Source organism: Vanacampus margaritifer, chromosome 5, assembly GCF_051991255.1.
Source record: "Vanacampus margaritifer isolate UIUO_Vmar chromosome 5, RoL_Vmar_1.0, whole genome shotgun sequence".
Lineage (NCBI taxonomy): Eukaryota > Metazoa > Chordata > Actinopteri > Syngnathiformes > Syngnathidae > Vanacampus > Vanacampus margaritifer.
Window position 1 is genome coordinate 10,391,015 of NC_135436.1, and position 27,960 is coordinate 10,418,974.

At 39.2% G+C, this 27,960-nt stretch overlaps 1 protein-coding gene across 2 annotated transcripts; it reads right to left on the reverse strand.

Moving 5' to 3' along the window:
- Nucleotides 1-280: 280 nt before the first annotated feature.
- On the reverse strand, nt 281-27,906 carry acsl3a (acyl-CoA synthetase long chain family member 3a). Of its 2 annotated transcripts, XM_077565125.1 has the most exons (16): nt 27,661-27,906; nt 27,495-27,539; nt 18,923-19,342; nt 17,417-17,594; nt 12,947-13,056; nt 12,576-12,714; nt 11,301-11,451; nt 8,479-8,602; nt 8,025-8,096; nt 6,099-6,238; nt 5,709-5,881; nt 5,184-5,258; nt 4,470-4,658; nt 2,403-2,517; nt 1,721-1,878; nt 281-1,642 (listed from the first exon to the last, which is right to left on the reverse strand). In XM_077565125.1, exons 3-16 carry the CDS (start codon nt 19,295-19,297, stop codon nt 1,485-1,487), a joined length of 2,157 nt encoding a protein of 718 aa, XP_077421251.1. In that variant the 5' UTR covers nt 19,298-19,342; nt 27,495-27,539; nt 27,661-27,906; the 3' UTR covers nt 281-1,484. The 2 variants fall into 2 exon arrangements, with proteins under 2 accessions (XP_077421251.1, XP_077421250.1); XM_077565124.1 differs by lacking the exon at nt 27,495-27,539 and having other exon boundaries at nt 27,661-27,904.
- Between the last annotated feature and the right edge of the window lie 54 nt (nt 27,907-27,960).

Here is a 27,960-nt window from a genome sequence, read left to right on the forward strand (position 1 = left end):
ATTAAAACGATAAGAAAACAAAACAACTCTACTTTAAAAGCTCTAATGCAGGGATGGATGGGCAATTTGAATGGTGGGAGCTACAATGTTTTGTCAGCGCTACTGGAAACATTCAATGTGTTTCCCATTAAAAAAACAACAACAAAGGTTTCGGAGCGAACCTTCTAGAAATAAATTTAAAATGTATGTGCAAATTCATTTTCTATGTCTTCATCTTTCAAATACTTTCTACCAGTTGAAAAAGTCCAGAAACAACTCAAGCAGGTACTCATATTCCGTATACCCTTGAACACTTTAATCAGAAAAAAAAGTTTTATTTCCTCATTTAAATTTTTCCAAAGGAGAAAAAAAAATCTATATAAATACAGATCATTCTTGCAAGCAACATCTCCATTTACAATGGCACATCGTGATAAATACATACTGTAATTTGAAGTCATTTTATTTCACCCTGGAGCACAGCACCTAGAAATAAAGAAAAACCCCACCAGAAATTATAAAACTTTATCATGGTCCCTACATGTACTGGTTTAAGTCTTAGACTTCTGAGACTGTCCTTAGCTTAGATATGAGTTCTTAAAAAATGCCATGCCATGAACGACACGTGAGCAAAAGTGTTCATTCCTGGTATTTAAAACATCTTCTGTAATCAAATGCCTTTTTTGGCTAAGAATGAGACATTTTCATGTTTGCATTGTTCATCAAAATGACACTGATTACAGAATATACATAAATAAATGTGAATTATTTCTGGAGTGTGTGTTCAGAACATTGGAAAGTACACTCTGTTACAGAGTCCAAGAGCTGCACAGACTAAACAGTCATCTGTTTCCTACTTTGAAATAACCCATAAGGCGCAAAGCATTGTACTTCAGATACATTCATTACAATAAAACAGTTTAGAAAATACAATTAAAATGTGCAATTATTCTGTGCTTTTGGAATCAATGCGCATGCTTAACATGCTTGAGGAGAATACCACAATCAAATTTTAAAATGTGAAATCAATATTCAGGCCAAAAGAACAAAAGACCGAAGCGTCCCCTGACCTGCAGGACAGACAAAATTATAATAATTTTGAGATTTCAATAAAGATCAAAGAACAACTCGTTGAGACAAATACAAGTGTGCAATCAAATGCAATGGAAAGATTCTTGCTGTGAAACTCAAGCGAGTTCAACAGACAACATCTTAGCACAGCACAGTCTGTTTCATAACTCCCATCTGAAACAATAAAACACTTGACACTAAGGTCGTACACATGGACACGAGAGGAAAAGGCAGCAGCAGACAAATTGTGTGTACTTCTTGGAAACTTCATGTCTACAGTATAGTATGCACTCATTCTGCTTTAGTTCAGCTACAAATTCAAGTAAGGGCAACCAAAGTGGAGCTGGCTAATGGTCCAAAAGTAAAACAAAAACCCTGTCAATTGGAACTTTGTACATGTCTGCTTTGTGAATGAACTGTCATGGTCCTTGTCGTCATTTCCCATTGTACATCCTTGCAATGTCATTGCAGTAAAGCTTTTCCAGCTCCTTTCGCTTGAGCTTGAATGCATCAGTTACTAGTCCCATCTCAGGAGTCCACATGTCCGGACTCAGGTGGATCTTGCGAGGGATCTCGAAGCGCTCGAGTTGGGCTGAATGAAGACGGCAGATAGTCAGCATGCACCTCACAAGAAAAAAAAAAAAACTTTTCTGGGTCACGATCTTCTTACCTGCTAGAGCGACTTCTGTGACGACCTTGAGCACCAGCTCTTCCATCACCTTGTTGTTACAAAGCTCTTCCCGTGAGCCGCGGATCTCATATTGGTCGGCCAGAGCTTGCAGCTGCTTCTGATTGGGCACCATGAAGGCAATAGCGAACGTCTCATCGCTGCAGCAGCAGAACAAGTCAAGGAAAAGACAAAACAGTCCATCTGAATCCATACAATCGGATTACTGACATTGTTCTAGTACCATCCACTTTCTCTATCAGTGTTTCCAAACCATTGTTATGTATTATGTGTATGATCAAAAAACGACACAATTGATTGCTTTGGTCTGGTGTCTATGCGCTAGTTAGTAGCGGCTAAACTGTTATTGCTACATGGGCAGGCTGTGCTAACTCCACTCAGGTTTTCCACATCAGCAAATGACAGTATTGCTCTGTTGCCTGTTTGATGGCACAGTTTACACAACCGCTTGGTCCACTTCGCTTTGGAGGTACTGTCACACAAGCCATGGTGAGGAACTTCTCGTCAAAATAGCTTCATCTGTGGTAGATAATGCCGGATGCCCATCTGCTGCACATGCAGCTGTGTCTTTGGTCATTGTTTACTAACTCTTACTATTACTTCAATTCAACTTGCAAACCAAAGTAGAGAAGGAAAAGCCATACTTTGATGCATCACAGCTCACCTTCTGGCGTAGGCGCAGATGTTGTCAACCAGAGGGCAATTCTTCAACATAGCTTCGACTTTTCCCAAGGAGACGTACTCTCCTGCTTGCAGCTTCACAAGGTCTTTCTTACGATCTGGAATTACACGCAAAGACAGCTTGTTTGGTAACATGCCGTGTGCAGGTTGTTCAATGTGTTTTGGATAACAATGAATCCTGTAATACTGTTACGTGTACTGTCCCTTTAATGGAGAGCTCACTATGTGTGATCCGGAAGTGGATTCTAAATAACTGAAATGTTAAACGTTTATGTATCTTTGTTTTACTTTCAAACAAAAAATAAAGTTGCAGAGAGTTCCCAGGTTCAAACAAAAACTAAGTTGCAGAGAGTTCCCAGGGTCAGCAACGTCTCCGGTAAAGTTAAATGAAAATGTAAATAAATAGTTCCCTGAGGATATTATTGGCCATCAGATTAAAAAAAACCAAAAAGCAAACCCCCGCTAATACCAATATTCAGCAAAATGCCAAATATCGGCGCTTTTAGTTTAGTTAAAACAGTGGCAGGCAGCCATCAGCTTACTGAATTCTGAAGTCTGCTTGCCGTTGTACTTTGCAGTTCAATACATTAAGGACCAGATTCACTAAAGGTTTGCGTGGCTTTTGCGCGGCACTAACCGGTAAAAAATGGAGCAATCCAGGAGCGTGTAATCAACTAAGCACGTGCAGATGAGGAAATTCATTAGTGCCTGCGCTGCCAATCAGATTGCGCCCAGGTGCGCCGGTGGTTTTTGCGCTCACTACCGCCAGCGCTAAAATAATAGCCACACGGATTTTGAGTGACGCAAACAACGTTTATGGGAGGCTGGTGTAAACTTGGCGCTTCCTCAATCCTGTGGATCCAGACAGCAATGGCTGTGGCACGGAGAAGGCAGTGCCGTCCCTCTCATGGTGATCACGCGCGGTGCGTAGGGTGAGAGATTGGCTGGCAACCAGTTCAGGGTGTACCCCCGCCTACTGCCCAAAGCCTGCTGGGATAGTCTCCAGCGGCCCCCGCGATCCTTGTGGGGACAAGCGGTTAAGAAAATGGATGGATGGTTTACAACACGATGTAACACGAGCTGATCGGCGATCGCAGTGGGGGGAAGGGGGGTTATTTTTGCGATCATTTTCACATGAAAGATGCATGTTGTATGCTCACGTCAACCTCTGAAAATATATATTTTTTGAATGATCGCACCAATAATTTATATTTGAAGGACATCAATGAATGACTGAAAAACGTCATCCTCGTCCTCTCCACTCACTACAGCTTAATGGTACTAAATGAGGAAAACGCTTCTGGATTTCCTCGGTCCAACCTCGCTTTCTGATAATGTCTTTTTTCTCGCAACTGTTAACTGTTACTATACTGCCGTGTAAATCAGGCGCAAATTTGCTCCCAGCTGTCAAACTTTGCGCTGGTAAATCGTTAGAGCAATATCCTTAGTGAATAGGACATTAACAGGGAACAAGCTGTTTTTTTAGCGCTCTTAGCGGACGCAGCACATTCTTAGTGGATTTGGCCTTAAGTTCTCAAACAAGTTATAATTGGGCACCCACTGTATGATGTAGATACAGTGCTATTAGTGTACTCCATTTTTTGTACCATTTGAAACCAATTGGATTTTTCATCTGTTGGACTATTAGCATTTTTTGTTTTCTTGTGTGTGTGTGTGGGGGGGTCGGTGCAAAAGATACGACTGCAAACAACTGTGGGCAATTGTGGATCTAAAAGACTGACAACTTTTCAAGGAGCAGCTTTGAGTGGACACTATTTTCTGTCTGATAAATATGATGTCTGTTGGTTTCCGATTTGTTAAATCGAGGTTCCACTGTATATCCAGTAGATCGCAAATGACTTAACTATCCTTGGGTCTGTTGAATGACGGTACATACTGTAAGTCTATATTATTATTAACAGTAAGTAGCATTAGAGTTGAGTCCGCCTGACTTGACAATGTGGGTTTCAATAGAACACCAAGGAACTATTTTAGCATTTAAGACAACTTGCAAATATCCATTTGCACTTTTACCCTTCCTTTATCTCACCAATGATCTTGAGGCATCCGTCTTCATGAAACTCTCCAATGTCTCCAGTGCAGAACCATCTTTGGCCGCTCTCGTCCACAAAGAAATCACTTTGGTCCCCTCGGTCCTTATAATATCCCATAGTTACATTGGGTCCACCAATTAGAATCTCTCCTCGTGGGTATGGCTTGTCAGTGTGAAGGTAGCCCCCTGAGACACACACACACTCACCATGTCGAAAATTCAATTTTGTAAATAAAATACATGAACAGTGACAACATAAGTGTGCCATAGACTGATGTTGTATGATTTGATACCTTATGTAAAAAGTGTTAAATTTTCACAGGAATGGGAGGTTCCAGGATTTTTTATTTTTTTTTACAAGGTCAATTCATCTATGAGGTCCACATTTTAGTAGGCTTTATATGAGATTTAAAGATTTTACATAAAAAAAAAAAAAACACTTTCAGGGACCATGACCACTACAGTGGACAGTTATTCAGGAGTTGTTTTATTATACTTTGTGCATAAAATGTTTGGTCAAATCCAAGTTGCTTGACCCAGATTCCACTTTATTGCCGTGTGGACGGTTTGGTAACTTCTGACCACAATTTGCGTGCGTTACGTGTGAAATAAAAGAAATAACAGCAACGCTGTGTATGTGCGTGTTGACAGGGAGAGGAGGGGCATGGTGAGGTGGGGGTGCTATTTCCTGACCCATATATCATCACTCACCCTCTACCCAGTCTTTGAGTTTGATCTCACAGCACACTAGCGGCCCTCCTACTCGCCCGGAGCTATAATCCCACACTGAAACAGATCAAATGCACACACGTAGACACGATCAGGAAGTGCACTCGCATCAAGCAACAAGTTTTAATACCATGGTGACATGACCCCCTGGCCCACTATGGTAGTCCCCATCCCAGAGGAAATACCCAAACCAGTGGGCTGCAGGCTGATTTGCGGTTGCTGTCCGTCTGGGAAAAGCTAACCATATTAGAATGTGCGATTTCAAAATACGGTAAATTTGTAAGGAAGACATTCAAAAAGATGACTCACAACTGTATGACAGACTTAAAAGGAATTTCCTTTGTGTCACTGAACACTTCAGTAGATTACATTAAGTCATGTATTTTGTAATCATGTTATAGAAACCAACAAATATTAATAAAATGAATGGTTTTGTTCTCATTTAGCATGTATGGTTTCCCTGTGATTATGATCAGCTTGACAGCTTTCAATTTTCATTCTGCTTACCTTCGCTAACGGTTCCAGCTCCACAGGTCTCTGTCAGACCATAGCCCTGACCCACAGGGCAGCAGAAACACACATTCATGAAGCGTTGGGTGGCAGCGGAGAGTGGGGCTCCACCCGAAAATAACACTCGCACACGACCTCCGAGCAGAGCACGAACTTTTCTGAAGACCAATCTAGATGGCCACATACAGAAAATACTTTTTAGCATATAGTAAAAGTATGTATTATTACATGTAGCATTGAATTTGAAATGCACTGTGATGTTTCTCATGTTGTCCCTATCATAGTATCATAGTGCACAGAATTTCATGCTGCACGTGTTATCGAATAAAATGAGCAGTGAAGAGTAAATGTTATTAGAACGTGATGCTTCTGAAGAAACTCACATACTTGTCACACAGAGGTGCGCTGTGGCCTTTGGCGAGTTGATCCAATTTGTAGTTGTAGGCAAGAGTGAAGAGTGTTTGCTGGACAAAGCTCATCTCCTCAACCTTGGCCATTACATTCTTATAAATGCGATCCATGATCTCCTGTCGTCAAGGTATAGGTGTAGGGATGGAGTTTGGACAGGGACAGTATAGATATGATGAGTGCTTGTGAATCATGACTTAATGTGAGAACAATATAGAAAAAAAAATCCTTTAAAAATGCAAAACAGATGGTCCTTATGGGTTATTACAAGGATGAGCAACCGGTGGCCCCCCTCAATTAATGTATTTTTTTTCGCTGACTTTTTAAAAATAAATAAATATGTTTTTATATGTATTTCTTCTTTTTTTGTTTTGCTTTGTTCTTTTTGGAGGGAGAAAATTTTCATGGAAAATGTACACTGGAGTTTTATCCACATTTGGGGGGGGGGGTAAATAAAATTCCAATGCTTATCAATGGTCACAAATTATTCACAGATTTTGCATAATTTGCACTGTAGCCAGTTCCACTGTGTAGTTTTACGTTGTAATATCACCACCCGCCACTAGATGGCAGACATAACTTATTTGCACTTGTACCAGATTTTTATTACAATGTGAATAGGATACCTTTTATGCTGATTTGGAATGACAAGCACTACAAACATCGTAGCCTACATGAATAATATAAAAAAATTGGGTTGATTTTTGTGACCTTTCAAAATGTTGATTTTCCCTTTAACAGTTTTGAGCCATCCTGAGAGCCCTTTCCACCAAAAAATAAATAAAAAAATCACACTATGTGGTTATTTTCTTTTAAAATTTTCAAACCCTTTGTTGTTGAAGACTGGATCTTTTATACTAAAAGACTGTGATGTACATTGGTTAAAAGAAAAGAAAAAAGACACACATATTTTGTCTGTATTTAAAATGGTATTTTGGTCATATATCTGGTTAGCAAGTGAGTTGTCCTATGTGCCTGCCCCCCCAGCATCATTGAAGGAAAAACTGTGACTCCCTTCATCATCTAAGTTGCACATCCCTTGGTTAGCAATTCAAGTTTGCGTGCAAAGCAGTGGTAATGGGAGAGGAAGTATGCCGTTGTCATATCACTGCTTCGTGAGGATGCGTGTGAGCAAGAGTGCATTTCGTGGGGATGACCACATGGGGCTTTCTCACGTTCTGTTCACAGCTGTGAATTGTTCCAGAGACTGGGGGCCTCTGCCCTTTGCTCTGCAACCACTGGGAGATGAAGGGGGTTAGACGGGTTTGTTGTGTATACGAGTGTACTGAGGCAGAAAGACTACAGTGGGGAAAAGCATGTCGCCTGGAACTTGCCTGCGTGTAAAAAAGCTCTTGAAATTACCCATCCATACATACGCAAATCCATTTGCTATATTGCTTATAATGTTCAGGGTCACGTGAGAGCTGGCACCTATCACAACTAAATTCAGGCAAAAGCTCAACTACACCTTGGACTGGTCGTCAGTCATTCATCGGGATACACAGAAACAGTCAAAAAACAATAGTGGAGGGTGACACCATGCTCGTCCCCGTGGACATTTAGTGTTAGCGTACGACAAACTTGGGATGGAAACTTAAAAAAACAAAACAAAAACAAGCGGCCAGCTCCGGTCACAGTCCAAACTACAGCTCACACTCCAAAAAACTGAAAAAAACGAAGGGTTTATTGGGGTGTGCACATACTCGCACGCGCACGAGTTTGACACATAGGTTGCAGTTCCTCTTTAGGCCAGAGGTGGCAGTCGCGAGTAAAAAAAAAAAAAAACTCCACAGAGCACTTTAATTTTGATTATCTCACACACACGCACACACACTAAAGATTGGCTGAAAGGGAATGTGGCAATAATTCAGCATGTATGGCATAAGATGAGGTGTTTTCACTTACAGGAACAGCTGCCATTATGGTAGGCTGCAGGACAGTGATATCTCCTTTGGTGCCTTTCTTGATCATAGCTGACTATGAGTGAAAGATAAAATAACATACGTTAAACATAATCTAAACAGAGTGATTTGTAGAATTGTAAAATATCAGGAAATGTATCGCCTTCAAAGTCATACATCATATTGTGACCTCTGTATTGTACCGTGAGGTTGTTGGCAATACCCAACCCTAGTGGACATATCGTCGCTGTCCTGTGAAAAACACTTATGTCCATTTTTTTTAAATACAATTTTGGCATGTCTGCTTTTAGCCTGATCCCATAAAGGTAAAATGTGAAAAATGACAAAAATTGCAACTAAATTAATCTTTCATGACAAGTTATAGGACATAATATAATCTTTTATTAATAAATAAATAAAAGTTCACAAATGCACAAACACGAAACGAGTGACCATACCTGGTCAGACAGAGTCAAAGGTGAAGAATATCCAATCTTACAACCATGAGAAATACACACAAGCTCGGCACTCAGCTCCAGTACATGGGCCAGAGGAAGGTAGCCAATGTAGCAGTCTTTCTCACTGCAAAACAGACCAATATTTACCACAAGTTGTTCAGTTTGTTCATAACACACTACAAAACACGTTGGGCCAGAGAGGCATGGATATAAAAGCATTTAGGTTTGCGATGATAAATATATTCAACAAAAATATTAACGCAACACTTTGTTTTAGCTCCCATTTTTTATTAGATGAATTCAAAGATCTAAAACTTTTTCCATTTCTCTCAAATATTGTTCACAAACTGGTCTAAATCTGTGATAGTGAGCACGTCTCCTTTGTTGAGATAAACCATCCCACCCACCTCACAGGTGTGCCATATCAAGATGCTGATTAGACACCATAATTATTGTACAGGTGTGCCTTTTTATAGGGGGGTTCTGGGGACTCAGAAAACCAGTCAGTACTGTCTGTGATATTATGTATGTGGAAAAAGTTTTAGATCTTTTGAGTTCATCTCATAAAAATATTATTTATGTATTATTTTTTATTTCCTTCCGTTTTTAGATGTAGATCTGATACACAAAATGGACCAGCAATAAAGATCATGATACGTTAAGCCCCCCCCACACACACACACAATTTAAAAACTCAAAAATACCCCTAGAATAAAAAATTCTATATATAACACAGGGTATTACTTGGCATATAGAAATCACCTCCTTGATGGATTACTCTCATGCAGTGAGTACTCATCCAATTCCACATACTGACTGGCCAATGGTGAGCTGGGCTTTCGTAAGATTGGCAACCAATTGACCATCCGGCGGGGAGTGTTCGAGGCTACTATGGATGGTATTGACACATCACTGAACACAAACACTTCCTCCACCCCCTCATCTAGCTCCACTGTTTATAACTCTTGGATAAAAGTTCAGAATAATTTCCTGAAATTACAATTAAAAATACATTTTCTATATCTCTCTTTTAATATTTTATCGACAAATCCATTGCTTGCAATAACTATATCAGCCTCAACCACTGACATTGTCAAACCTTTGCATTCTTCTTTTGTGATGCTTTTCTAGTCTTTGACTGAAGCCTCTCTCCCCCCTAATTTGAAACTGAGTATAGACATTCAGGCTCCGTCCACATGAAAGCCAGTTTCAATGTATCCTCTCAAGTTTCTTAGCGTTTAGGCCGTTCGTCCACACGATGGCGCAGTTTCGGAGCTTGAAACCGATCATTTTTGAAACCGGGCTCCAAAGTGGAAAGATTTCAAAACGCGCCTCGTACGCATCCGTCCGGACACCATATGCAGGATAATCCTCCAGTGATGACGTAATGGTCGCAGCTCGATGACCACGCATTGTTGCAGATTGATGATGTATGCGCCAATTCTAGCGTGACTGCGCGCCAACCGTCAGTCTGTCAACAACAATGGCGGATAGCCGTGTCATAGTCATTTTTGCGCAGCCTCCTTAGCTTCCTTATGCTTTTGCAGCAAAATAATTTGCTTCTTTATTCCCACGTTCAACAAGCGGTGTTGTACTTGAATCACCCGCCATTGTCACTTCTCCTGTGGTCGTCTTTTTCATGTTTTGATACATGCAAAGCCATGTTTGTTCTGTAGATTGCAATAAGTAAAAAAAAAAAAAAAAAAAAGTGTCCATCTTCTTCGCTGATTATTCTTCTGCGCTTTCAGTTAACTCCAAGTGGCTGCACTACAGCGCCACTCCAGACTTAGCATATACATTACAGCCGTTAAACGTCCTCAGCGTCTTCTTTTGGACACACGCAAGTCTTGAAATGCTTCTGTGTGTACGAGATTTGTTTGAGGAACTAAGCCGGCTTTACTTCCAGCTGGACGGGCCTCAGTGCTCTTTACTCAATATAATAGGATATACCTGGGCAACTACACAGATCTTCCCCCCGCCAAAATAAAACAGGGTATCACACCCAAATACCTGGAAATAAAAGCTTAAATTTCAACCTCTTGTCTCGTTTAAACCAAATGTTTTCATTGTAAAATGAAATAATTTGCCAATCAGTTCCAAGACTTTGTTTTGAGTATAAGAATGTCCACAGTCAAACATTAGAGTAGAGGGTATCAGAAATAGCAAGCAAGGGAGAAATAGCTTAATTGATAGTCATAGGCAATGACACAAAGACAGCAATGAACCCAAACTTTGGTTGTTACTAGCATAACTATGAGATAAATTTTCCCAAAATCATTTCCAGTTCAATACATTTTGCAGAAACTTGATTTGGACGTACGCTGCCATTGTTATTTATGGCACACCGCATTTAGTGCGTAGTGACGTAGAATGGCGGCTGGATCTCTGTCTCCGTCGAGCAATGTAAAACGCTTATAAAGAAAGCAAGTTTAGCCTCGCAGCGTTCCTAAAGAAATAACATGTGATCAGGTTACCCTCCCCCACGCCGTGCTCTCGTCATTCACCAGACACATTCAAGAGTTTTGATCGTCCCTTTAGAAACGCTACAGAGGCTTACCTTGCTTTTTTTTAATAGGCATTTCACATTGCTGCCAGAGAGCTTGCCGCCATTTTACGTCACTACGCACTGAATGCGCTGTGACATAAAAAAACAATGGCGGCGTACGTCCAAATAAAGTTTCTACAAAATGTATTTAACTGGAAATGTTTTTTGAAAAATGAATCTCATAGTTATGTTAGTAACAACCAAATAAATATTATAGAGCAAACTTGTCATGACAGTCAGGGTTCCTTTTAACAGTACGGTATATAAAACTGCGCACCTCAGGTTAGGTATCCGTTCAGCCAATCCAGTGGTGGCAGCAATAATGTTGCTATGGGAGATCATGGCACCTTTAGGAGTACCTGTGGATCCACTTGTGTACATGATGACTGCAATGTCGGAAGATATAGGCTGATTTCGCTCACAAATTGCTGAATTAAAAACAAATACAAACAAACAAAATTATATTCAAAGGAATGCTAAGTATATTTGAAAAACATATTTAAAGTTGAGGCGTGTCGTAGGAAGTCATGGCACAAAGTTGTATCACAAAATGTAACTTGGCTTAAGATATTTTTGATTGAAATAATTTATTTCAGCAAATACAACAACCGAAGAATGCTGCAAATTCATCAAACGACTGTTTTCAGTTCTTTACAACCTATAAAATGTCTTGAAACCCTGCTGTGTGTAACAGTTTACAAAAACTAGTTTTTAATTTTTTTTGGGGGGGGGGGGGTGTTATCATTGGGAAAGTTTGTTTAAAAAACAGTTGACTTGAAAATTATTAATAATAAAAATATCTGACAAAAACATAATTTGCATAATACTTTGGAATGAATGGTAAGAGTGAATGCTTCATGCATACATGTACGAGCACATCATGTAGATTCTTCTTTCTTTTTTTTTTTACACACTGATAAATACTGTCAGTATCCGATAAATATGGTCTGAATGTATGCCTTTGCATTTTCTATTCACTTTTTGTCAAATATGCCAGGATGGATTAATAATGAATAAGAAACTAATGGTGGAGTGCGCTTTGCCCAAAGGCAAGGATGACTTGGATGTGATAGAGAAGCATGTCGGCAATCTGGGATATGGTCATGGAAAAGCCAGCAATTCCTATGATTCTTGTAGAATGATGCCTCTAATTAGACAAATATCTTGGCAATGCTGTTGAAGTTCGATATGTAAACTAAAATAACACATAAGCACAGCTGGCCATAAAAAAAGCCAGATGAAAGAGAGCAAGGTCCTCTCTTTTCCCTCAGACTGACATGTAGGCGTTAGTGCTCTAAAAATGGACATCATGTGAAGTTAACAGTCCAGAGTATAAACATAAATGCGCTCCTATCCTGTGCTCCATCCACATTTACTGAATTTAATTCTTCCTATCCTCTATCCTACGTAAGCATATCAATGCAAATCCAGTGGAATGTCAACAAAAAGGAGGCAAGAAGGAGCATGCTTTTCCTTAGCCATCCATCGCTTAATAGAGACCTGACAGTACAAATACAAAAAATGTGTACCAGGAACCTGCTAACTTACTTACCATTTTCTGGTTTGCCGCCCATCCTCTGAACATCGGCCATGTTATAGATGCTAATGCCACTGGGATAGCCGGGCCATGAGGTCGGAGTTTTGTCCACCACTATGATGCACTGCAGCTTTGGAACTTTAACTAGAATATCCTAAAACACGTGATTTCAGTTATATTGTATTCTGAATATAATTCAGAGAATAATGCATGAGATGTTCAATTACTGTCCAGATAAATGGTGGAAATAATTATGCTGTAAAAGAGACATATCTGTATACAGCATACATGAGTGAAACTGACCTCTTACGTCTACATTTTGTTTGTGTCCTGCATCACATTAGTATGCATTGCCAGAATGAGTGATGTTCAAACTGATTTCTAACCTTGAGTCTGGTCTCCAGGAGCTTTCTGCTGGTGATGATGAACGTAACTTCTGTCTCAATTAGTCCGTGAGCGATGGCTGGACCCCCCAATGTTGAATAGAAAGTAGCCACTGCAAATATAAGATTACAAAAAACAGCAATAAATTAAATACAGTGGTACCTCGGAGTTTGAACATAATTCGTTCCTGCGAAGTGTTCAAAGTCCGAATTGTTCAACCTCCAAAACATTTTTTCCCATAGGAAATAATGTAAATGCAATTAATCCGTTCTCAAGGCCCAAAAACATAAAATTCCTATTTTAATTTCTATTTATGTTTTTTTACATTTACAGTACAGTACAGTATTTAAACAATAAAAATACCTTACCTTTTATTGTTGTGGTGTGATGGCTTCAGTGGATGATAAATGCTATGTTAATGCTAGCTTTATTTCAGTGCTGAGTTTGTGTATTTTACATTGGGCATATTGTTAGACTACTAGGCGGTCCTTCTGTGCGTTAACGTCAGGCACGTTGTTGAACAGCTCAGGGGTGTCCTCGTGCCAGTATTTACAGAAGTAGTCACGGTAGTTACAACGGCGTGATAATCTCCTTTCCTTCCTAATTCAGTCGTGGTTCGTAGCACTGTATGTTTTTCTTTTCTGCCACTGGCACTCTTGTCTTTCTTTGGGCCCGTGGCGAAGCAAATTGTTGTGGAAAAATCAAAATGTACTCGCGAGTATGCAGCACCACCGGGAGTATTCACGATCTGACTGGAAATTAGCAGTGCATCGTCTCAACTACAGCAACGTGAGCATTTGGCATTGCTCGGCTTCGCTCGGCTTTACTTGGCTACCCGTTTTCAAGGTACGTTCGGCTTGGTTTGCTTTGCTTGGGTGTTCGAACTCCGAAAATGGGTTCAAACTCCAAGGCATTTTTTACTCCGATTTTTTGGTTGAAGTCCAATGTGTACAAGGTCCGAGGTTCCACTGTAATCAAGTATGAACATTTGCTATCAACCAAACTTCTGCATGCTATTTTGTCCCTCTTTTTGAGATTTCATTATGTAAACAAATTAAACGACTCATGAATCATATCAACCACTGTATCATTTGGCAGTGTAATGTGTAATATTGTAATAGTTTAACAGTCTCCCCAACGGTCCAATTTCAAAAGTTTACTAATGACTAGTGTGCTGCATGCACAAATCTCTCTCTTTCTGTCTCTTATCTATGTATATATACACACACACAACACACATACTCATGAAAGCATGCATAGCAAGCAGCTTGAGTAACACTCCAATTACCCAGTTATTTTGATATAGAAAAGGATACACAATATTCATAGGGACAGCAGCAGCGAGAAAGAGAGACGTGATAAGAGTGTCTATGTGCCCTGAGGATGACACTGAGATTTAAGGGACCGGGCTTGATGACGTCATAGTCTTGCGTCATGGAGCAATAGTAATATTTCCTGCTGTGTGACATTGTATATGAGGCCATGACACCTCCAGCCGTGAGATCGAGATTCAAAGCTGCATGTGTGGGACTTTTGGAGAGCCGTTTTCACTGTCAGGTTATCTTTAATTTGGTGCAATTTAATGTTGCATTTTATCAGCATATAAGCCTTAAAATGGAAGTCATCCTTAAACATTTCTTGACAATAATATGTTTTATGTGACCCCTTAGTCTAAACATGACATTCTGATTAATATTACATTTGTGAAATAAGAGTTATGAAGAAAAATTCAGCCATTATTATCCATCTCAGGGGGCGGCCATTTTGCCACTTGCTGTCGACTCGAGATGACATCACAGTTGCTCAGGGCTCAGGCAACGACCAATCACAGCTCACCTGTATTCTGAAGCTGTGCTGCGATTGGTTGATACTTGAGATCTGAGCAACATTGATGTCATCTTCAGCTAACAGCAAGTGGCAAAATGGTCGCCCCTTGAGATGGATAAAAATGGCTGGATTTTGCTGCTTAACTCATATTCCACTAATGCAATGTTAACCAAAATCCCTTATTTAGACCAGTGGGGCTGCATAGAACATATTATTACCCCCCCGACCACCACCACCTCCCTCCAAAAAAGGGGGGGGAGGGGTTGACTTCCCCTTTAAAAGAAACACAGTGTGCGCTACACAGATTGCCAACAAAATTACAAGTAAATACGGCTGCTAATGTGACACTTGGCTCTAACCTCAATAATCTAATTCATAAAATAATAAACAGTGCAAGCCCATTTTTAATCACTTTGGCCAAAAATCCACTATATCATGATAAGAGCACACGCACAGAAACACAAACTCACACACTGCGAGTTCACTGGGGGCCTTTGGCTGACTCCTTGAAGTCTCTGTCAACATCAGATGCTCACGTAGACTCACTCACACTGACCATGACGCCATTAGCCTTCACTTGTTTGCCTCGTTCCCCCTCCCTGCCGTTTCTTCCTCCCTCGCCCCCTCTCCAACCTTTAACTCCTCTCGACATGTTCACTTTCCGCCGTAGAAGTGTTTGTGTGTGTAAGTGAGAAAGATGCTCTCTAAAGATGCTTTGCTGGCTTGTGCTTGCAGCATATTTCCAGTGTGACAGTTTAATGGAGCATAAACTAAAAAGTTCAGGGGGAAAAATGAAGGATCCTTCAAAGAGAATTAAAAATAATTAGGGAATCTAAAGTGCAGCCGGGAATACTTAAATAAATAAAAACTATTTTCAACAGACATTAAAGAGTAAAGACGTGCTGAGTCCTTGAAATGCAACAAAAGCGAATATTTTACAAATTTCTTAGGAGATTAGGTTTAAACATACAGAACTTTGATTAACTCTGCACGTCGAATATAGAACAGATGTTATAATGTTCTATCTGACCATTGCTTAAGTGCAAGTGACATCCATGTATGCAATAAAACAGCGGGTTTCCATCACAAAATAAAGTGGATTTATGGTGGCCAACTGGGAAACACTGGTTACTTATATAACAGTGTAACAGAAGGGACAAATTGACCCTATTCTGTCTTGTCATTTGTTCGCACACAGAAAATCATAATACAAACACACACACCCGTGCACACACACATTAACATATTCTCACAAGAGTTTAGTGGGAAAACGTTTTAACAAAAAAAAAAACGTTTACATGGTCTGTGACACACGTGGGAACTGAACCCACAGTGTCAGGCGAGGGAATCACAGCACCATCATTAAGTAGACGACTCCCTTAGCACATTACAATATGATAAAGCAGTCATAGCATGCTTTCATAATGTATTTATAAAATAACTAGGCATGCTCCATACCACTTTTTTTCCCAGACTGATAGCAGTACAAGTACTCAACTCTTTAGTAGTCACTGATATCAAGAACCGATACCACTAATAGTTTTGATCCATCCATGGTTGACGTCTCATTCGAAGCCAGGTCGCTCGCCTGCTGTTGGTACGTTGGACGCCATACAGTTGGCAACTGAGGACGCGGGGAACATGTCTCACGATCCTTCCCATCCCCATTCACCACGGCAAAAATCTCCTCCAGTGTACAGCTTCTGCTACAACTACGGATGCGTTTAAGGTACACATAATGTGTCGGAATTTGTAACACCAGCTCAGAATTTTAATAAAACCCCTTCCATGAAGACTCCAACTTATCAAGGCAGATGTAGAATTGTTGCTATCAGCTAATCATGTAAACACTATAGTTAAATGTTTTGTTATACTTTTTACCAGGGATGGCAAGCAGCAAGTCAGATTGAGGTCCTAAGAAACAAGTATCAGTGCTTTCAGAAATTAGGGGGACAATCACTCCGTTTTATTAAAAACAATGTAGCTTGCCGAGATGTGGCAGTTAATTGTTGAGTACAGTCCCAATAATAAAATATTAACATCTACACCTGCCGAAAAATAATACAAGGCATTTGCTCTTACCCGAATCAAGCTAAATGTAAAATAAGACATTTTTTGTTTCATGCACTATAGGAAAATCCTAATTGTTTATGTTATTTAAAATGTAAATTTCATTCTACAAAATATTTTGTATTTATGTAAATTTGTTGTTCATAATTTTTTCTTCACAGACAAATGTCAAAACAAGTTTTTATGGTGATTGTCATTGCAGACAAATAATTTCATTAAGTATGATTTATTGTTTAGCCATTATTTCAATGAAGAATTTGACAATGGATATTTTCACACACACACACGTACGCACGCACATATCTACATACACCTACATACAAACACCCTCTATCAATTTCCTGCTGTTCATCTACTTTCAGCAACCCCCACCCCCTCGAAAAACATGGCGGCTCAGTGGTGACATGGGTTCGAACCCTAAGTTGGTGGGCAGCGCATGCACGTTATCATGTGCCCCCCCCCCCCTTTTTTTTTTTTACTTTGAGCACCTGCCCCTCCAAAGGTCACTGCACGCCCCTGCAGTACACTTCAAAAGTTGCTCAAACATTTTGCATGGTATAATACACACAACTTACGTGGGTAATTCTGCATGAAGCAAGCCAAGGCAGCTAGCATCCATTCAGCCCGTGTCTCACAGAATATGGCAATGTTGTGTTTAGGCTTCTGCCCCAGTGCTGCCAGACCACAGCCAAACTGGGATGCTGCAGAGAGGGTCTCCTTATAGGACAGCCAGTGGTAATCCCCAAGAACCACCTGCAGGATCAAGACAGGATGCATAAAAAAGAGGCTACTGGTAGACTTTCAATTTGATGAAGTAAATGCTTATGAATTCGAGGAAAGGGGAGAAGTTGGAAGCCTTCCACAATTACTGTCAATAATCAAGGGACAAGTACATACGGCAGAGATGAGTTCACTCAAAGTAACTCTATATAAATAGAACGTTGTAACACAGGCTGCGTGCCACAAGTCAGTACAAAACCCACAAAGACAATAACTACATAAATGATAGCTTGTCAAACATTAAGACTCATATTGGTAATATTTAATTGAGAAGACAGGCAAACAATGGGCAATATGAAGAATGGCTTTGGAACCATTAAATATAATAAGTGATTGTGAATGTGTAATACAGCTAACTAATAGAAGGACAGTACAGATACTGTGTGCCGAATGTGCCAATTATTTTGTGACAGAGCAAAATTGTATGACTTGACTTGCTTAACCCAAGTAATGAACCGACTGAAACTTATTGGGGACCCGCTTGATTTTTGGTTGATTAAGACTTGAGACTTACTTATGAAACATGTGGCTTACTCCCATCTCCAGCTGAATTACATTATACAGTAACATCCATTCATTTCCTGTACCACTTATCCTTAATCCAAACACTGACAAACAGCACATGTTGTTAAGCCAACAGTGGCCTCTAACGGTTGATTAGGAATAGTGCATGCGTTAGGACAGCAATCACTAATGCAATTTTATTTATTTATTTGTTTACTATTATTAACGGATGTGTATGGACTGGTTATGCTTTTATTAAAAATATATATTTTATTCATTATTGTTGTTTTTGTTGTTATAAAGCCTGACACTGGTTTTGTTTTTATTGTTTTTATATTTACGTTTATAATGTGCCAAATGTGTTGTTTGTTGCTAAAAAATATATATTTTTTAATGCTCTATAAATAAAGTTGGGTTGAACTCAATATAAATGTGCTGCTAATATTCAGTCACATTGGTATTCATTGTCCACATTTTTTTTCAATACTGCTTTGAACTTTGAAACATTTTCTTGGTCCTTTCTATATACTGTAATTGGTGGTTATTACGTGACACCACAATGTCTTTATACTGCTCAACCACATATTGGAGACCAAGCTCAAACCGCCCACTAATTCTTTGGTACAATAAATGGGAAGTGGCCAGTCAAGTCATCCAAAAGGATTGGATATAGTGTTTATAGTAACAAATTTAAAACAAATTTTACAATATTACTAGATTAAAATATGCTGCTGTTAGTTTACATATATTGCATCACTTTGAGCTGTACAACGACATTCAATCAACGTGACTCTTACCTTTTTGAACGTCTTGCCGCTGCTCTGCTGCTCATCTTCTTCACTGATCACCTCTCTTGTGCCAAGACATTCTCTGTGGGGGAATCTTATGGCTGCAAATTCGAAGACCTTAGGCAAGGTGTCAAGCCCCGGGTACAATGATATCATCAGTCCTTTGTTAGCTTTGACTGCTCGATACGGTCCCTCATGTAGTCCCAGCACTGAGTGAGCCTTTGCTCTCTTTGCACGCTCCTTCTCAGATCCATAAAGAGCCCCTTCAGGTCCGGAGGCCCAAGTGAAAATGTAGTACGGAATGAAGCTGAAGAAGGAGTAAATCGACACCATGAAGTTGAAGACGAGCAGTAGCACGGGGTTCATGTCTTCTTTTTGTTTCATCTTGGTTCGGGTGTGTAGCAGCTTAAGAATAGGTGCTGATCAATCCTAGAAAATATACCACAATTAATACATCACATCACATCACATCACATCACTAGCCATTCCTACATAGACAAACAACAAACAAAAAAACTACAAATGTTGGCTAGTTCTTTACTGTCATACTCAAAATGACCCTTAAACTCCTGTAGCTTCACATTCTGCGAGGCTTAATTTACTGCAAAACATGAAACTTCACTAGAGCTCATACCTTTTTGTAGTTTTCATCAAAAACAAGAGAAAGGGTTTACTTGGTATATTTCACAGTACTTCCACTTTGCATCCTCATCCATCAGGAATAAAGTGCATTATGCCTTTAACTAAAACAATCAATAAGCTCAACAAGACATGAAATAAGTGACAAGACAAAGCTCTGAAAAAAAGTGAAAGAGATATTTTTTAAAATTGCGTTAAAGAGGTTTTGAATTGAATGTTTCTGACTCTGTACGAGTTACTAGAAGGGAAGAACATCGATCCATTTCCTCAACCTCAATAAGTTTGCGAGTGTGCTGGAGCCTATCCCAGCTGTCTTGAGGTGGTAGGCAGAGTACGGCCTGGAACAGATGCATGCAAAGAGAGGATAGCAGGAGTGTGGACTGCCAGGTCAAGTTAGTACATATAATTGAGTGTGCTCGAAGGATGAAACGACTGCTATACATTTGCTTCATTATGAAAGGTGTGCTTACTTTTTCAACGACAAAAACACCCTCTCCACAAATACGAGTTTGGCCTATCAGGGAGCTGTCCACTGTTCTGAACAGAGATGTTGTGTTGTTACAAGTACTGTATGTAACAATATATTTGATGCTGTACCTTTAGATATTGTACAGCAGAGACTAATGATTACAAAACTGCTGCCATGGACAACTGTGAGCTTACGTCACAAGCCAAAATGGCAGTACAAGGATGTTCCCCGCTCATTAAAAAGCATTGGACTTTGGATGGTTGTAATTTGATTTGTGGTGATATTTTGAATGTGATGAAATGTCGTTTGACTGCAGATCAAGTCACAGGCAAAAGCAATACAACACGCAGTTTGTTTTCACTGTGTAAGGTGCGTCGCATTGCGAAAATACCACAAATGCTCGGATGTTCGCAATTGTCCATAATAACATCACCCTACTCTCTTTTGTTGCACCCGGTGTCCCAAAAGCACTGCTTGTTTTAAATGATCCTTATCACTTGAAACTGGAGCTTCAAAATACGCAGATTGATCTGATCACTGAAGAAGCACCAAACTACCATTATGCGCCAACTAAAATGTATTTACATTAATCATATTAATACTCCAAAGTGATCCAATTTATGATACTCTTTCCTAATATGATGTAGGGAGGGTTATGTGTCTATACTGTAAATAGTAAATACAATTCCTTATTATCTAATTCACCAAATGCAACAACCATATGCTGCTATTGCTAAAAAAAAAAAATAGGCCCCATGACAAAACAGCTTGCACAAGTGTATGTGTGCACAAAGGCAACAGTCAATTTTAACTGCAGTTTTTCATTTCCTAGCACGAATTACTTGTTTCTTTGGCACACCACTACGCCTCCCTGCCCATTGGCACAAATTGCGTTCAATCTTCTATTAGAAAACCAGTGCGGCTGTATTGACACAGTCGCCTTGTGCAGCAGTTTGCTTTTTATTTTGCTACTGTTTCTTCGCCAGCGATAAGGTGCTTTGTACAAGGACTTTGGAGTTCGGCTGAAGCTTGAGGTGCCGGTCATTAAGTGCATTCTCTGTATTGCTAAAAAAAAAAAAAAAATAGTATTGGATTCCTTCACAAGTCACACCACCAGAGATAGACAGGCAGTATCACTTCATAGAAATGTAATTTCTTGTATGGCTAGCACAGGTGGGCATCTCTTGCTACTATATGATTTGACTAAATTATTATTTGATGTGACCAATTATTATGCATGTCGAAATATCTCAAAACAATGCACATCCTATTGTTTTCTGTCATTGTTTTTGTTTTGTGTGTCTATTTTTAAATACTTAAATTTTGTACCGTGGACATGCAAAATCTACCCAGATCCGTTTTAAATGCTAAGCTTTTGCTTCATAAAAAAATGGAAACAGGATAAACCAATTTAAAACATTTTCTACCATTAATTTGACTTATAACCTGCACAACTCAAATAAAAAACAAAATCTTCTCGACAGAGTAAGTAAAAATAATCAACCGAAATAATGCTATTACTGTTACAAGTAGTCGCACCCTCTCAAAACTGGAAAGAGGCTGTGTTTAGAATGAACAAATTTAATTTGCCCGCGTTAACTGGGAGTCAGCACACACCTACCACCATTTAAAGTGCCTCTGATGAACCCCAAATAAATTTCAGCTCTTTTAATAGGCTTTTCTTGACAAGAAAAATGCTGTACCACCATGCTTCACTCTCAAACATGATGAGTGAGAAAATTTGTTCTGGTCCAATGAAACAATGGTTGATTTTTTTTTATTTTCATAATTACAATGTTTGGCGCAAACACAACACTGCTCATCATCAAATGAACACCATACCTACAGTTAAGCATGTTGGTGGCAGCATCTTGCTTTGTGGCTGTTTTTCTTCAGTAGTAACTAGCGCCCAGGACAAGGTGAAAGGAATTATTAACAGTTCAAAATGGCAGTCAATGTTAGCACAAAACCTTCAGGCTTCACCTAAACAAAAATGACGTTAGGAATAGCCTATTAGAACATCTTTGATTTATTTGGGGTTAATCAGAGGCACTTATGGTGGCAGGTAAAACCTGGCATTTAAACATAGGTTGTGCTGACCTTTTCACTCAGTTCACTATACAGAAAACAAAAACAAGTTGTGAAGGGAGTGTATGTTGTCCTTATTTTAACAATTACAAAGCTATAGAGGAACCAGTATTGTGAGTGGGCTGCATGACATCCAATTATGTTTAGCTACTTCACCAACCAGAGTAAAAATGCAAAATTTGTTGCTTATTGAAGACAAACAAGCTACTTGACTAAAGGTCAAAACACAAAATTGCACCACAAGATTACGTATGAAACTTTGACCCTAATCTCTTGCCTTTCGAGAAAAATCCTCAGTGTGCAAGATGTGTTCATTCAATGGCCTGCTTTATATACCCTCTTAATGGATTAATGAGAAATATTGTGACATAGTCTCAAAAAGGGAGGGGGTGTGCAAGCATGTGTGTTTGTGAGTGAGGGAATACTGTTTCCCATTGTGCGAATGTGGTGTTTTGTGCATCATTGTGCCAACCCATTCAGCAAGCCTTGCAGAAATGTGAAAAATGGTGGCTATAGTGGTAAAATGACAACATACAATTTGACCCCAAGAATGCCACTGGTTATCAAAAGAGAATGTGCGTTAGGCTGAATGAGCTAAATGTAGATCACTAAATGCAGGGATGTGATTTGACCAAAGTGAAATTATCTGAAAATTTAGCCGGGGGTCTGGGGGCCGCTGGCACCCAGCTAGGTCCAGGTATGCTTTTTAAGTACTTTCAATGCACTCACATGACAAAGAAATAGACAAAACAACAGCATAAATTTTCAATGTATAGTGAACTATCCCATATAAAATGGCAGTTTTAGTCAACTCAAAATCAGTCACATTCAAAAACATTGGACTGCCTTTGCTTTTAAAAACTATCACTGAGAATATCATCATATCTAACTAATGTGATTACTAAGTTAACACATAAATAATGTTGAAGAGTTCAAATTTCATGAACAAATAATTGTATCATGACCAAATGAAAAGTAACTCATATTAGAGCATACCACAAATGTCTTTGTTATAGCAGAAGATGTTATCTGTCGGAGTCATGTGCATACACAATGAACTACAAAAAAAAATAAAAATAAAAAATAAAAATCGGATTTTTTTTTTTTTTTGGAGGGAGGTAAAAAAAGCGGAATTCCGCGAATTAGCGGAAAAATCACATCCTTGTAAATGATCTTTTTAATTACAATATCACAATGTGTTCGTCTTTTTGGAAATACATTTTAAAACACCATAAGGAGGATACACGTGATGCTGATTTTAAAAAATTATAATAATAAAATTATTTTTACTATTTCTATTAGTTTAACATTTTTCCCCGTTTTTGTTAACAAGAGTATGAAAACCTAGGGGAAAAAAATATTGTACATTTAGACCAGATATAAAATTTGTGATTAATCATGAGTTAACTATTGAAGTCATGCGATTAATTAAAAATGTAATCGCCTGACGCCCTAATTTTTAATAATCTTTTCTTTTTTGAAAAAAAGATTATTTAAAAAAAAGAAAAGATTATTAAAAAATTAGGTCGTCAGGCAATTACATTTTTTAATTGTAATTACTCACATGATTTCAATAGTTAACTCATGGTTAAATACACATTTTATATCTGTTCTAAATGTACTGTACAATAAAAAAAATTTTTCTAGGTTTTCATACTCTTGTTAACAAAAGTGGAAAAAAAATTAAAACTATTTTTGACATCTAAAGCCGTCAATAGCAGTGAATGAGTTTAAGGGCCCATGGCTGACAGGGGTAATAAAAAATCGCATTTTCATTTTGTGGTATTTAAGTGGTGGGGCTCAAAATTATTTGTTTTCACAGGGACTCCCTGAATATGGATATATTTAGAAGCACAGTTATATAGTCCAGTATTCGTTTTAATTACACCAGATTATGCCCCTCATAAATAGATTTGCATAATTTGGTAACTGTTTGGGAACTGGCGGCACCCTGTTTGCATCCAAAAGTAAACATGCTGGTGTGAAATGTATCCTACTACAATATGTCCTAGTAGCGAGGTTAAGCACACAATAAAAATGCCCATTGGCTTCAAGTCATGATGCAAATGTATATTGCTATAATGACAAATGTGGTGTCAAAGTATATATTTTAGGGGTCAAGGAATCCAATAAAATAAGCTTCCCCTTAGCATGACAATTGGAGTGTACCAGTAAGTGTAACCGTGCACATTTCACATAATTGTGTCATCAAAGTGACTTTACAGTTTTCCTTGAAAATTGTGAAGTGAAGTTTCTTGTGTACAGGTATTGAGATTTCGACCAGGAAGGACTAGCGGCTACTTACTAGCCTTTGCAAATCAGTTCCTGAATCAACACATCCCATCCGTAACTAGTGATCTTCATTATTACTGAAGCAAGCACTTAGCTTACATGCTATTAGCTTGTAAGTTGGCCCCATTATTTAACATATTTTACTTCTGTGCATTATTGTTAATGCTCATCAAACTCATGATGCTAAAGCAACTTTAATTCTTCTTTTAGTTTTAGCTATAATGGAAGGTCATGACTGGAGTTCACGCTTCATGTCAGTACGCCCTACAGAATGAAAGATTGATTAGATACTTTGTCATCATTCAAAGTGAGAAACAATAATGAAAAACTGCAATAATGTTACAAAGAAGCTGTAGATTATATCCAGATAGTGAAGGCTTCAACGATAATACGGGTCTCTCTGTACAGCTGTTGTCAGAGTCTGGTCTGCAGTGAGGGTTGTATGTTGGATTCAGTGAGAGTTGGAATGCCTTTTCAATTTTGTTCAAAACATTTATGGACAGAATTTCTAGGAACAGCAGGATTCTAGTTTGCTGACCTAAGTATTGCGTCTCCGCTTTTTGCAGATAATGTGGTTCTTTGGCATCATCAAACTGCAATCTTCAACTTTCACTAGAGCAGTTCGCAGCCGAGTGTGAAGTGGCTGGGTTGAGAATGAGCACTTTCAAATCTGAGACTAAGGTCTTCGGTTGGGATAGGCTGGAGATGATATCCTGCCACAAATGCAAGTATCTTGGGGTTTTGTTCATGAGCGAGAAAAGAATGGATTGTGAGATCGACATGCAGACCTGCGCAGTGTCTGCAGTCATGCAGACTCACTATTGGTCTCTCGTGATGAAGGAGCTGAACCCCCAAAAAAGCTTGCGATGTACTGGTTGATCTTTGTTCCTATCCAGACCTCTAGGGTCACGAGCTGTGGGTTGGGACAAAAAAAAAAAAAGCAAGGTCGTGGATACAAAGGGCTAAAATGAGTTTCCTCTGCAGCTCTCCAGAAGCTCAGTCATCAACGCCACTACTCATCCACATGGAGAGGAGTCGGATAAGGTGGCTGGGCTATGATGCCTCCTGGATGCCTTCCTGGGGATGTGTTCCGGACACGGCCCAATGGGAGACCACCCAGGACATGCTGGAGAGACTTTAACCGTTTCTCAGTATTAAGAATGCAGAACACGATCTTGTTAACTCAGCCAGTATGCAGGGTTGGGGAATCCTGGTTCAGAAAGTAAAACCCCTGAGACAGTTCGGCTTTAGCCACAGGCGCTTCTACTCAACAGGTGGAGCACATGTTGCTTAAGACAAACTGTAGCATGGTTTTTACTTTCGGGACCTGGATTCCCCAAACCTGCCAGTAGGTCTTCCTAAGAACGTACTTCCAAAGAACGCCAGTCTCTTTGTAATTGGAACGGCTGCGTACTTGGGAACTTCCCCGCTGGCTCTGATGTAGTTCTGTAATTTACAAGTTACATCATGTGCCTAGATTTAAACTCATAAATGTGAGTAGTGAGTACTCTCCTCCACTGTTGTATTAGCTGTTTTGACCGCAGCACGAAAAGAATCTTGGGATATTTCCCCAACCAAGTCTTCTTAGGTCCCCAACCGATGCATCCTTGGTTTAAGCTAGCAGACAAGAACAGCATCTGGGTATTCCGTGACTTCTTGGTTTCTGCACACCTTATATTGGAAAAGGGCTTCTGCCAGCAACTAATGACATTTCACGAGATCATAAAGACGTAAGAGAACGTACAAGAAAGTGAAAGGAGAAACGTCCGCTTTTGTCTCCTGGCTAGCCTGGGAATTTGGAAAGCCTCAAGATTCTTCCAGAACAGCTGGAAGAAGTAGTTGGGAGTGGGAAGTCTAGGCTACCCTGCTAAAGAGACTGCTCCACGCGACCCAACCCCAGATAATCTGAAGTACTGTAGTTGTACGGACGGATGCATTCTTGTAAATGGATTGTTTTTTGACGCCCTTTTTTATCTGAGCAAATTGCACAAATACTGCAATTGTCATAGATAGTGTTGCCACTATCGAAAATATGTTTAGAATCGATGAATCGACTAATTGGATTCATTTTAATTTTGCATTAAAGTGTATTACAAAAAGCATTTTTTCCCGCATTACTGTTTATTATCCAGTGGTTGATGGTTATTTTGTACTTCATATTCGTATAGTGATTTTAAAAAAAAAAGGGTGATTGATGTTGCACTGTGTTACCGGTTTGGTCATTATAGTATAAACAGATGTTTGCAACTGTCTTAATTTGATTAAACATAGAAGATAATTAGTCTTCTTTTATGAAGAACTACAGAAATCAGTGAACAATTACTGTTTTATATGCTGAAATCAGAGGATTTGCACATTTTTTAATAAAAAGAATGGCGCCACACAACTACTCGAATATTAAAATAGTTGTCGACTAATTTGATAATCGATTACTTGTTGATTAATCGATTAATTTTGACAACTCTAGTCATGGAACATTCAAAACTGTTTTTTTAACCTCGAGTTGAAGCCCATTCTATTTGAATCATTGACCCCAAAAATGCACAAACCAAATTTGGCACTGTAGCTACTGTATAACAGAAGGATAATGGGCCTCTCAAATATGGTCGTGGACATAAAAATAAAAAAACTTTTTGATTTTAAAATGTTAATGTATTTTATGTACAAAATGTGATTTCACTTGTGCTTTAGGATAATTTGTTTTCTATGACAGGGAAACTTTGCATCATAATTTGAGGTCAAAAGTCACTAAACCTGTCTAGTACATTGCATAATTGTACAAATGTGCCAATTAGAACTCCAAGGAGTGTGTGTACAGTACTATAGAAATACTTTACAGGAGAATGTCACCAACCTGGTGCCTAACCTGATATCCTTCCCAATAATCAGCAACCAATGACAAGCTCCCCTGAACATGTAAAACAAAAGCTGGCTTGCTGTTTCTCTTTTAAAACAAAAACATTTACATTTTAGCAATTATAGCACACCTCTTTATAATTCATAAATCAACAGCTATACGTGTACATTCATAAATTATAAATGTACACATTGAGCTGTTCTTTGTTTTTATTTATTTATTTATTTTATCCTTACCTGAATTCGTTGTCCAGCCCCCAAACAGAGTCAATATCAATGAAACTGTGCAGATACACAGGAGTCGTGATGAAGACATTTGCGTTTTCTCGGGCAAGTTGATGCACCTACAACTGAACGCATAATCTTGCGGATACATAAGGAACACCGGCAAAACAAAACTCACCTTTAACTGTAGCTGTTAACGCAAGTCTTCCGTTCTGGTTCTTTCCATCAAGCAACACCACCGCACGAGAAATTGTTTCACGTCCTCGCTTGCTGAACGGACGCAGGGGAGGGAGAGCGACTTTCGTCGTGCTATGATTGGACTTGTAGAAGTGGCGCGTGCTGACTGAGGGACGGGCTGGATGCGAGGAAGAAGGACCGGAGGAATGCAAGGGTTACCTGCGGTCACATGAGCCAACTGGGTTTAACTTAGCCCGCAATGCCCTGCATTCCATATTTAATGTATTTGACTTCATTTGTC

Bases quoted from the DNA above. Each gene is read 5' to 3' on its own strand.
- acsl3a (XM_077565125.1), bottom strand. From the start codon at position 19,297: ATGAAACAAAAAGAAGACATGAACCCCGTGCTACTGCTCGTCTTCAAC. The intron at 4,659-5,183 runs GTGAGTGATGAT...TGTGTGTCTCAG, and splicing joins ACTCAAAGACTGGGTAGAGG to GGGGCTACCTTCACACTGAC. The intron at 2,518-4,469 runs GTGAGATAAAGG...GTGTAATTCCAG, and splicing joins CGGATGCCTCAAGATCATTG to ATCGTAAGAAAGACCTTGTG.